The 12,448-nt window shown below is 56.5% G+C and overlaps 1 protein-coding gene across 2 annotated transcripts in view; it reads right to left on the bottom strand.

Annotated features, from left to right (window-relative positions):
* Positions 1 to 5,698, bottom strand: part of SGSM1 (small G protein signaling modulator 1) — a 41,479-nt gene extending 35,781 nt beyond the window's left edge. For both annotated transcript variants that reach the window (XM_048514884.1, XM_048514885.1), the window contains exon 1: positions 5,394 to 5,698. In XM_048514884.1, coding sequence (XP_048370841.1) covers positions 5,394 to 5,570 — 177 coding nt within the window. In that variant the 5' untranslated portion in view covers positions 5,571 to 5,698. The remainder of the gene's footprint in view (positions 1 to 5,393) is intronic.
* Positions 5,699 to 12,448: the final 6,750 nt, after the last annotated feature.

The raw sequence follows: 12,448 nt of genomic DNA, 5'->3' as shown, positions 1-12,448 counted from the left end.
GATGGTGATTTACCGGTAATAACATTTTACCCACAACAATCCCAGCTTTCACCCTGGTTGTATAAATTATATGGGTGAGAGAAGACTCAGGGGGTAAGGTGATATTATTTCAGACCAGACCAGACATTTTTAGTTGTGAGCCGAACTCACAATAATTCCGTCTTACAAGCCCTGTGGAAGTTATTTATATCTTGCAGGGCCCTGATGTCCGCTGGGAGTGAGTTCCACCCACTAGGAGCCTGGAAGACAGTCAAATGTCCTTGGGGCTGGGGACCACCAGTAAATGACTATCGGGGGCTCACAGGAGCCTCTCTGGGCAGTCTGGGGAGATGCAGTCCCAAAGATACCACAGTCCCAGACTGCTCAAGGCCTGCTTTCACAGGGGCAGCCATCGACCTGTTTGCAAATTTGCCATCCAGGAGGCCAATGCAACTGACATAGTGTTAGGCAGCCTGACGACCCAACAACCACCACCCCTGCTCAATTTTGGAAGGCCCTTTTGATGTCCCCTGAACTGCAAAGAAGAAGAGTCTGAATTTATATCCCCCCTTTCTCTCCTGTAAGGAGAATCAAAGGGGCTGACAATCTCCCTCCTCCCCCCCCCACTCCGCAACAACAAAAACCCTATGAGGTGAGTGGGGCTGAGAGAGCTCTGAAGAACTGTGACTAGCCCAAGGTCACCCAGCTGGCATGTGCTGGAGTGCACGAGCTAATCTGGTTCCCCAGATAAGCCTCCACAGCTCAAGTGGCAGGGCAGGGAATCAAACCCGGTTCTTCAGATTAGTGCACCTGCTCTTAGCCATTATGCCACTGCTGCTCCTACCACAGTGAAGCACAGGAGGTGGATTTCCGCTGGGCAGCTCCTGTGCTCCAAGGGGCCTCCTTCCCTACAAGGTGGCCTGCCTTCTTCCTTCCAAGCAGAGGCCAAGAACCTGCAGGCCCACAGAGAATCACTCGGGCCTCCCGTCCACGCAGTCAGCTTTTATTCCCACTGACTTGGTGGCCTCCCTCCTCTCTGGAAATGCCAGGCAGGAAGTTATGAGCCGTGAGCTCAACAGAAGAGACCCACACGATCCACGGTGAGCCTTGCCAGGGAGCGCGGAGGTTTTTCCCTCCCGACCAACTGCTCACACGAGCTGAACACATTTCGAAAGGGATTTCAGGAAAAATACTAGAATCATGCCAAGAAAAAGAAAAACCAGAAGGGAAGTGAGAGTCTTGTGGCCACAGCATATTTGGCTTCTGCACAAAGACCCATGGCCGTATCCTGGCCGAATGTATCTTGGGAGTGGCCCATGGCCAGCCAGCTGTGTCCAGAGAAGGTGCCTGCCGGCGCACACTCCTTGGCCTCCTTGACGTACTCCTGAGCTGGGGCAGGGGAGGGAATCATACTTTTGGAGGCTGCCCAATGAATGTGCAGCAGAAGAGAGACCACTGGATGGGAGCCCCCAGAGCCCCCGCCTGGCCACGAGCAAAGGGGTGGTCGCTTGGGAGCTGCACACTTTCCCACCCACAACAGTGTTGCGTCTGCAGAGTTTCAGCTTCCGTCTTCCACACCCAACATACTCCTAACCATTGCTGAAATGATGGTGCTGGGCTCAGGAGGCTGAGGTTTCCTTGGAAACGAGATGGTGCTCTCATCACTGGAGGATGAGTGCTCACCACTGGACCAGGAAGGGAATGCTTCTGGCTGGAGCAAGGACCGCTTCCTGAGCGGCTGTCAAAGAAGCAGGACTCAGAACGGGAAGGGAACAGGCGGTTCTCTCCGGCAGGCCCTGGAGCGCAGCTCTTGTCAGTGAGCCACGGCCTACAGCCTCCTCGAACAGAAATAAAACACCTCCCCTGTTTTAGAAGAACGTCACAGCAGCACAGAGCCTATGAAAGGGCCCTTCTGCTTATTTCTGAAACGTTTTTTTTGGGGGGGGGAGCTGGAAATCGTGGCCTCTCTGACCTCTGGCTCTCCCTCATCATCTTCCTTGAATCCCGCTGAGGCTCTTAGGGGAGAGACCAGCGTGATCGTGGGGGCGTTTTCATTTCTACTACTTTCGAAGCCCCAGGTTCAGTCCAAATAAGAGTTGCTGCATCTTCTACCGCTTGCCAGCCTCCAAGGCGTCGGCAGAGAAAGTCAGTACTTCCCAGAGCAACCATGGTGAGAACTGCAGTCTGTGCCCAGGTGCCTGGGATCCCCCACAGAAAGGCAAACTGCAGTTCCCAAGACGGGGAGGGGGGGGGGGCGGTGTCATGAATTGTTGCCACTGTATACAACTTGCCTTTTTAAAATCCCAGTGATTTATATTGGGTTCATGGGCAATTGCACAATAAACACACCATGCGACAGATAATAAGGTTCACAAATCTAATTTTAAAAATGTGTGGGAGGTAAAAAAAACATGCCAAACAGTGGTCTAATTCTCTGTGCCAGCGTTATGCCTAATCTGTGCCCAGTTCAGTCCATCAGTGGAGCAGTGCCCACCTGCCCTATCAGCAAGCCCAGACTGTCTTCCACGCGGCCCGTGCCCAACTGCCGACAGTCTGTAAGAATAGGCCTCGGCGTGTTCAAGGCAGACCTGTCCATTACGGATGAATAAAAATGTCTCGGGCTTGCTGCTGCCAGCAGAGCAGACAATTAAAAGACATTCGCAGCCCACTGCAGGCTGGACCTGACCCCGTTTCCATTAAGGGAGGCTGCCTGGCCACAGAGGGTGCCAGCAGGGCTTGAGGGTTAAGTGACGGACGGCCTGCCAAAATCAGGGTGGTTGCTATGGCAACCCACAGAGCTTCTTCCTGCCATGCCATCACAACAAATTTGAATTGGCTTAAAATGGTTGCCCTGAAACCCATCCATCAAATCGGTTCTGCAAAGAAGCTCGAGCACCAAAGGGGCCCCTTGAGTCCCTGAGGCCCACGGCCCGTTTTCTAGAGAGAGAGAGAGAGAGGCCGATTCACACGTGCCCTGCCCAGCGCTTGGCACATCCCTCTCCTTCCATGAGTGAGCGTTCCTCTGCTTTAGTCAACCCCTAGACCAGTGGTGGTGAACCTTTTCGAGGCCGAGTGCCCAAACTGCAACCCAAACCCCACTTATATATCGCAAAGTGCCAACATGGCAATTTAACCTGAGTACTAAGGTTTTAATTTAGAAAAAACCAGTTGGTTGCAAGGCACACATTACTTGTGAGTAAGTTGGTGGTAGTCGGTGGCTTTGAAGCAACCGTGCAATGCTTCGGATGGGTGAATCATGACCCTAGGAGGGTTTAGAAGCAAGCCCCATTGCCAGCAATCGATCTTTACTCCCAGGTAAAGGATTGCGCTTTAGTTCTTCCCATGAAAATCAATGGGGTTTAACAGCACTTAACAGGGTTACCTACATGTCGTGCCCAGCGGCCCAGGCCAGCCTAGATGTGGGGGGGCAATTTTCCAAAAAAACACCCCCATGGCGAACTCTGTGCACGTATGCCCACAGAGAGGGCTCTGAGTGCCACCTCTGGCACCCGTGCCATAGGTTCGCCACCACAGCCCTAGACCTTTGCAAGGGGTTGGACTTGATGGAGTCCCTTCCAGCTCTATGATACTATGATTCCAGACAGGGGGGTTTTGTGGGTCTTCCCTTGTGACGTGCCTGCTGGCTTAGGGAACCAGTGGGAATCACAGACTGGCAATGCCCAACCTTCCCAGCTGCAGCACCAGGCCACAAAGCCAGCCTACTCCCCCACCTTCCACTTCTAACTCCAGGTGGCAACAGGCGGCCAAGAAGAGGCCTGCAGCCATCAGCAGCCACGGGCCGAAGGCCTCTTCTTGGCTTCCTGGAGCCACCCTAGGTTAGAAGCAAAGTGTGGGAGAGTGGGCTGGTTTTGCAGAAGGGGTGGGCACCATTTGGGCATCACCAAAGACGGGCACGGGGAAGAGCGAGCACGCCAGAGCCACCTCCTGCTTGCAGTTTCCTTGGAAACGTAACCGTCCATCCAGGTGCTCACGACATGTTCGGAAATGGCACCAATCCCAGAATACGCAGCCAGCCTCGGAGGTGCTACGGAATTCTTTCACGCTCTCCTCTCCAAAGGGGGGGAGTCCGAAGGAAACTCACCCGTGGCCTTTACATAACTGCCGTCAGATGCAGTGCAAAATCAAAGGACGAGGCTGCAGCAAGCGAGGGGACACCGGGAGTGGGGAGGGAAGCCCCCAGCCCCCTCCCTGCAATGGCCAAGCAGTCTGCCCTGCCCCCTTCCCACTGCCCCCCTTCCCAGGATCGTCCACAGCCAGAGGTTCATCGGCTTAAAATGGGGGCTTCCGAGAGGCACAGACCCTGTGAGAGAGGCAGGGATGGTCTCTTGGGGGGGGGGGCAATGAGGCCCTTCTGAGGCCCTCCCCAGAATGCTAGCGTCCACTGGAACCCCCTGGGATAAGCCCAACAGACACCACCCACAGATGACTCTGATGGGCCTTCGAACCTGGCTGCTAGTCCTGAGTGCAAGACTGGGGCACAGGTGAGTGCCAAGCAGGCCAGGTGGGGGCGCTGGGTTTTGATCCATGGGCCCTTCCTTTGGACAGGCACCTTGGAGGCTCAGCCAGGAGTCAGCCAGAGACCTGGGTGGTCAGATAAAGCAGGAGGCAAAATGGGGGTCGGGGTGGGGGAGGCCACACGCCGCCCCTGCGCCCATTCAGGGCTCACAACGAAAGTTTGTGCGGGGGGGGGGGGAACTCTTGGCAGGATGACAGTCACAGTCCTTTGCTGGGGAAAAAGGTGCTCTGCCCATTCTCAGAGGCACTCTTCTTTCTTAACTGTCCACCTGTTCTGCAGCTGAGCTCCTGGTCAGCACCTTCCTGGGCCAGACTTTGGACACAGCTCCAGGAAGCCTGTCTGCTGTGAACACTGGGCCCTAATACAGAAGGACACGACAAAGCCACCGAGCATACAAAGAGTGCAATTCCCATCCCCACCCAAGACTAGTGAAGCAAGAGACGACAGAGAGGAGGGGGTCTCCAAGCAGGCTCGACCCACGTTGCCCCCCCCCTCCTGGTTGGTCAGTCAGAAGCCCCAGAATAAGCCTGGCCTTCTTCCAAGGGGTTCCCGGGGCTCCTCCTTGGGGGGCCCACATCCCCCCTCCCGCCAGGGGCGCAGCCATCGCAAGCAGAGGGCCGTGGGTGGCGCTGGGGCTTCGGACCCCGAGAGGCCCCCTGCCAGCCAGCCAGCGGGTGCGTGTGTGCACTGCGCAGCGTTCCCCCGCGACCCCCGAAGCCTTGGAGCCCATGAGCGGGGAGGGCGGAGCCCCCCAAAATCATGCCACGACCCCTCCCCCTGGGACTGCTTCCCAGGTTCTGCGGGGAGGCAACTCACCCCCCCCACACACACACACACCCTCCCCGGGGCTTCCAGTCGCCCCCCCCCCCGCCCGTACCTCCTTCTTGGCGGTGCGCAGGAGGCGCTGGCGGGTCTCGGCCTCGGCGGGCAGCAGCAGCAGCGAGGAGGGCGTCCAGCCGCGCAGGGCCGCCGCCCCCGACGACCCCCCGGCCATCCCGCCGCCCCCCCGGACGCCCCCAGACCCCGCCGCAGCCGCCGCAGCAGCCGCAGCCATCCCGCCGCCGCCGCCGCCGCGCGCCCAGCCTGGACGGACACCCCCCCGATTGACTCCCGACCGCCGCTAAGGGGCGCGCCCGGCCCTCCCGCCAGCACTGGCGGCGGCGGCGGGTGCCCCGGGCGGCTGGACACTGGTGGTGCGGCGCGCTCGTCGCAGCCGGAAGGGCCTGCAGGAGCAGCAGCGGCAGCCCACGGAGCCTCCCTCGGCCGGGGCGGGGGGGGGGAGGAGGAGGAGGAGGAGCGCGCGCCCACGGACCACGCCGCCGCCGCCGCCGCCTCTCGCGCCTGCTGCTTGCCGGGCCCTGGCCGCACCACGCCGGCCCACCACACGCCCAGCCCGCAAGGCAGGCAGGCAGGCAGGCTCGGGGCGCGGCCACACCGGGGAGTGGTCCCCCCTGGGGCCCGCCGGACCGGAGAGCGCCCGCAAGAAGAGGCGCCCCCCCCCCGCAGCAGTCCTCCCCTCCCCCGGGGAGGGAGTCAGGAACCGCCGCTCCCCCCCCCCCCCCACGGCCAGGAACGGCGAGCCTGCCTGCCTGCCTGCCCCTGCGGCGGGGCGGCGGCGGAGGGCTGGGGGGTCTCTCTGCTGGGGGCTGATTCCGCAGGGCTCTGCTGCTGCTGGGCGGGCCGGGGGCAAGAGAGACCACCCTGAAGTGGGCCAGGCCAGGCGGGGAGACGCCGAGACCCCCCGGTCTGCACGTGACTTGGACTGAACATGGGGGGTCGGCCTTGGTGCCCCTCGGCCTGGCCTCGCACGGGTGCTGTGCCTGCGGTCGCTCCAGGAGCTCGGGGGCCCTCGGGGGTGATGCAGCCAGAGCCCGGGGGGGGCAGCTGGCGGGGGCCCCGGTGAGGTCTCAGGACCCAGGCAGGAGCCTTTCCTTGCTCTGAAGAACTATTTATTTCCCATGGATTTTAATAGCTATTTATGGTCCGCTTTTCTCACTGGGACTGAGGTGGATGGGGGGCGGGGGAGGAAACACCAACAATAGGGCAGGACCTCCGGTCAGCAGTGGGGCAGAGCGAAGAGGGTTGCAGAAATCAGAAACACAAGCATGAACAAGGCAGGTTGGACGATGCAGAAATGGCAAAGCAAGATCATGCAACAGATCACATGTACTGTGTGGTATAGCCCACGGTAGTATAGTCTTGCCCTGGATTAAAGCATCTTCCTGAACCACCCCATTGTAAGAGCGCCCCCAGAACTTCCTGACTGTCAGGGCTGTTGGACAGTGGCATTCACTGCCTCGCGGAGTGCGGGAGTCTCCTTTGGAGGTCTTTAAACAGAGGCTGGATGGCCATCTGTCAGGAGTGCTTGGATTGGGGTGCTGTGGGGTTTCCGGGCTGTATGGCCGTGTTCTAGCAGCATTCTCTCCTGACGTTTCGCCTGCATCTGTGGCTGGCATCTTCAGAGGATCTTCAGAGGATCTGAAGATGCCTCAGCCACAGATGCAGGCGAAACGTCAGGAGAGAATGCTGCTAGAACACGGCCATACAGCCCGGAAACCCCACAGCACCCCAGTGATTCCGGCTGTGAAAGCCTTTGACAATACAGTGCTTTGATTGTGTGTTCCTGCATGGGAAGGGGTTGGACTGGATGACCCTTCTGGCCTCTTCCAACTCTGTGATTCTATGACTCCCTGATTACAGAGCCCCCAGGAATGAGCCAAGTCCCACTCGGTGAGGGAAGAGCCAAGCACTGGTTGGCATCCGGCAGTTTCATTAGTAAGTAATGGACAAGATCTTGTCCATCTGTTGCAATACTGATCATGGGCCAGAGTCTCGATGCTTCAGTGACGTGAAGACCCTCGAAAAAATGTTATCAAACCCCCACTTTGTAATGCCTGCTTCCCATCACCACCACCACCACCACCACCACCCCGCAAGTCGATCCCCTCCAGCCAGGTTGCAAAGCCTGACACTGAAAATAAGTTTCCGGTGTGTACTGCTTCTGCTTTTATGCAATCATGAGAGCGAGGGTGGCATAGCAGTAGTTAAGAGTGTTGGACTAATATTTGGAAGACCTGAGTTCGAATTGCCACTCATACCGTGGAAGCTGGCTGGCTGGCCTTGGACCGGTCATTCTCTGAGCCTGATCTACTTTATGGGGTTGTGGTGGCAATAAAACGGAGGACTGGAGAATGATGTAAATTGGTTTGGGTCCCCACTGGGGAGAAAGGTGGGTAAAAATGAATTAAACCATTCAATAAATAAGTGTCTGTTCATCATTGCACTAGACCGGCATCTGGTAATCGCCTGGCGTTTGTTCAGAACTACCTGGCTGGTTGGCAAGCTCATGTATACCCCAAAGCCAGGAGAAGGGAAGTGGGCTTAAAGGCTTGGGGCAGGATGGGGGGGGGGGCGAAGCTGGTATAGTGGGTGAAGAGTGGTGAACTCTAATCTGGAGAGCCGGGTTTAATGGACCCAGTTCACCAAATAAGAATCCACTGCTCATGTGGAGCAGTGGATTCTTATTTGGTGAACTGGGTTCGTTCCTTCTTATTTGGTGAACTGGGTTCGTTCCCCACTCCTTCGCATGAAGCCAGCTGGGTGACCTTGGCCTACTCCCATTTTTCTCAGCCCCACCTACTTCACAAGGGGTCTGCCGTGGGGAGAGGAAGGGAAAAGGACTTTGTAAGCCACCTTGACACTCCTTACAGGAGAGAAAGGTGGGATAATATACATCCAAACTCTTCTTCTTGAAAAGAACCCAAACCACATCCACGCACCACTGAAAAGGCTGCCAGATGTCCACAGAGAGTTTTGCAATCATTACAATATGAGCAGAGACTCAATCTAACACGGCTGAATTATTAGCACACACAGGAGCAGCCTCGCCATGCTCAAGGGACACAGTACTTCTGTTTCCCTTACAACTGTCCTGTAAAGTAGGCCAGCCCTATGATCCCTCAGAGCTGCAGACGGACTGTGAAGTGCTGGGTACGTCACGCTGAGGTGTGACTTTGTGCAGGAAACTTCCGGGTTTGAGGGCTGTCTGCGTCCTTCTGAAGGCCAGCATGCCCACCAGAGGGAGCTGTGCATTTGGTCACTCTGCACTCCGGTAGCGCACCTGGGTCAGGAGAAGCCCTGCAGGAACGACAGGGAGGGGCGGCTTTCGTGCCGTTGCTGGCTGAAGCTTGGGGGGGTCTTCTGAAATCTCCACTCCTGTCAATCTTCCTGCACCCCTCCAGGCCAATGAACATTGGATCAGCCAAGGCCTGTCGCTTCCCATCACTCTGCAGTTCAGGGCTGACTTCACAGGGCAACTTCTGGACTTTGGAGCAGGAACCAAAAATGGGACCATGCTGCTGCCTCCCTGGGCCTGCTCCCCAGACTGCCAGCCTGCAGCCCAAGAGCGTGACCACCTCCCCACCCCGCCCCGCCCCCACAGTTTCTCCTCTCTCGTTCTCTCAGGCCTGGAGTGAAATGTGGCTGGTGGGCATGGCATTTCCCCATGAAGCTTGGCAAGGGCACAATGTCTGCTTTACACTAGGCTGCAGTGCCAGCTGCAAAAACATCTGTGTGTGCTGGGCAGGGTTAGGGTCCAGAGGGCTGCACAACTCCTGTGCATCAGACAGAGCGCGGTTTAAACAAGGTGGTGCTGCACACAAGGGCAATCGCTGCTGCCACCGAACCACAAGTTGCACTGAAATGGCTCCTTTTCTGAGGGAAGGAGGAGCGTTGGCGTGCTTTGAAAGGTTATACTTAGCCAAACACTAAACTGTTGTGGGGCTGCCAGTCTTTTCACTGACTCTGGCTCCTGCAGCCGTGGCAGCACCTCAGTCCGTACCTGCAAGTGGAAGAACTTATATTTATGCTGGGAAACGCTTCACCTGCTGCTGTTGTGCCAGGCCCAGGAGCAGGTGCCTTTTAATTGTTCAGGTCGGTTGGCAAGCTGTCCATTCTTTCTCTAGTCCCTGCTTTTAGGGCTCCTAGGCTTGACTACTAGACTCTCATCACATGGGACTGCCCTTGAAGACTGCTTCTTCTGTTGCAGAATGCAGATTTCCATTTGATATCTGGTTTAGGGTGGCAGACATGCATCCTGCCTGTTCTGTGGCAGCTGCTCTGGCGCCGCCCACCCCCCGGCCTCAATCCAGGCTCTGGTTCTAGCCGGGGAGGTCCTTTGTGTGCAGGGATCCCTTGTCCTGCAAACAATCCTCAGGCTGTCCCTGCTGGTCTGAGGTTTTTCTCTTTTGCCCGTCCCCACTAGGGTTTTATTCCCATGTTGAAGTTTTCTAGAGGTTGCAACTGAGCCAGATGGAAATCTCCAAGCCTCACAAGGGACTGTCCCCTCTGATACACCGCTGGGTTGCGTGAAGGACAGGCCAAGTGCTAGCTTGGATGGCTTTTCTTTAAAAGTGAGAATTTTTTTTAAAAAAAGATTCCGGGTTCCAGGTTCCGTGTTCCGTGACTGTGTTCCAGTAGCATTTTCTCCTGATGTTTCAATCCTCTGAAGATGCCAGCCACAGACACAGGTGAAATGTCAGGAGAAAATGCTACTGGAACACAGACGTACAACCCAGAAAACCCACAACACCCTAGTGATTCTGGCTGTGGAAGTTTTTGACAATGCAAAGAAAGATCTGTCAGCCCGTGTACCAAGGAAATAACATTTTGGTACCAGATACTCAGGACAGGCAGCAGAGGAAGGCTGTTGTGTGATTGTGTTGTGCTGTGACCAGCAGGAGCTTGCGCAGGAGATTCCTCCTCTCCCTGTCCTGTCATGCCCATCACACACATCTGGAGTCTCTGCATGGGCTGCCAGTTGGTTGCAGAGTTCGGTTCCAGGAGTTTCTTATCACATTTCCAGCCCTTCTGGACCTGACAGCCCCCCAGCTGAAGGGCTCTCTCGCCTGGGAGGAGCCTCCCCCAACTGTCCGAGCAATTTTGCTTCTTCGAAACAAACAAACAATGTCACAAACCCCACCCTTTCTGTTTAGCCCTTTCCAGTGCAGTTGCTCCCCTGAACCTGAAAGGAATGCACCCCACCCTCCTGACTGTTAGGAAGCTCAGTTTCAGGGTGGATGGGACGTACATGGTCCGGTGACCCATTTCAGGTTTTGTTTATTTATTTATTTTTGAGGCTTTTATACTGCCCCATCCCCAAAGAGCTCTGGGCAGTGTACAACAAATAAAAGCAACAATACAGGGTAAGTAAAAACATTAAAAGGCAGCAACAATTAAGCAATAATCATCGGGGGAATGAAAATATAAATGGGGTCCAGCATCTTAATTTTAAGATTCCCTCCCCACCCCCCAAAGGGAGGCATGGTGGCCCCGTGAGATGACAAATGACCCAGATGTCAGGGTCAGACAAGGGCCAAACAGGGAGGGGGGCACCACATCAGCGGCCAGTTCCTCCAAAGACCCGGCGGAACAGCTCCCACACGTCCTTTACAGGCCCCTCGCGGAACTTCGGCCAAAGGTCCCGCAGGGCCCGGACAGCTGGAGGAAGAGCGTTCCACCAGGCTGGGGCCAGAGCCGTAAAGGCCCTGGTCCGCGTGGAGGCCAGCCGCATCATTGAGGGGCCAGGAACCACCAGCAAATTGACCTCAGCTGAACGGAGAGGCCGTGCAGGGACATATGGGGTGATGCGGTCTCCAGCTTTTATGCAGCTTGAGTTAGTGGTTCTGTTGTGCCCTGCATGCCACTTTGGGTCTGTTCAGGAGACAAATGTGCCAGATATCACAGCATTTCTGTTCACCTCCCCTGGTTTGCGTTCCTTTGTTCGTTCCCATCATGCCCTTCTTGGTGATTTCCAGGTCTCTAAGCTCACCTTCCCCTGACTGTTCAACAGCAGGATGCTCGGCCCAGAGTGCCAGGAGGCAACCAGCCAGGCAGCAGGAGAGCCTGACCAAGCACAGCAGACCTGTCCACCATGCATGATGGATCTGGTGCTCACAAGGTCAGAGGTTCTAGCCTGGAGTGCATCTCCTCAAATGTCTGCCCTCCGCTGCTCCCTTGACTGACAACCTCGAGAGCCTGGTCTGCTGAGAAGGACAAGAGCTCTGAACATCAACCTGACGGGGCACAGAAGGGGAGCAAAGAGGCTGATGAAAAGACCTGCAATTCAAGGGGGGGGCAGCAGGAGGGGGGAGGCTTTCTTCCCAAGGATTTGAGTTGCCACATCATGTGCGTGCAGTATGGCCATGCAGATGATGAGAATCACACAGCCAGGCAGCAAAGCAGAGCATCCTAGCGCCAGATCTCAGTGTCACTGGCCAGGGCGTGGTGAGGTTTGGACTCTACTGGGACCCCACTCTGTGGGTCAGAGTCCTGGCTGGCACCACGTCCCCTTTCAGGCCCAACAGAGGCACCGGCCGTCCCCACTCCTGGGGGCAGCAAATTTCTCAAGCCAATGACATGCTGGGACAAGAAGTAGCTTCTTTGGTGACCTGAATGTCTAATATTATGGGAAGAGGGGACAGGTTCCTCTCTGTTCACTTTCTCCACCCCATGAATAATTTTCTAAACTTTTATGTATGCCCCCCTCCCTTATTCTTAACTTAAAGCCCCCAAAGACTGCCAGCCTTCCCGCGCACAGAAGGTGCTCCGACCTGTTCAGCTTCCGGCTCCTGAATTCCCTAATCTTCCCAACAGTGACTCCACAACAAATGCAGCCACTCTGCAGCCCCCCCCCCACCTCCCAACTTCTTCTCAGCCAGCCAGACGCTCCACATAATATGGCTTGTCTGTTGCCCCTCCCTTGCGCTTGAGCCCCACCTCAAGCAACTTCCCTGTTGAATGTGACCCCCAGAACTTCTCTGGCCTGACTCCTTTGCCTGCCCTGCCCAACCTCCCATCCTGGACCCCTCTTCCCCACCCACAGCAGAAAAGGCATCCTTGCCCCCAGGCCCTGAGTGAGAATCTTCCCATCCA

Source organism: Sphaerodactylus townsendi, linkage group LG13, assembly GCF_021028975.2.
Source record: "Sphaerodactylus townsendi isolate TG3544 linkage group LG13, MPM_Stown_v2.3, whole genome shotgun sequence".
Classification (NCBI taxonomy): domain Eukaryota; kingdom Metazoa; phylum Chordata; class Lepidosauria; order Squamata; family Sphaerodactylidae; genus Sphaerodactylus; species Sphaerodactylus townsendi.
This window is presented reverse-complemented; position numbering and strand designations above follow the sequence as displayed.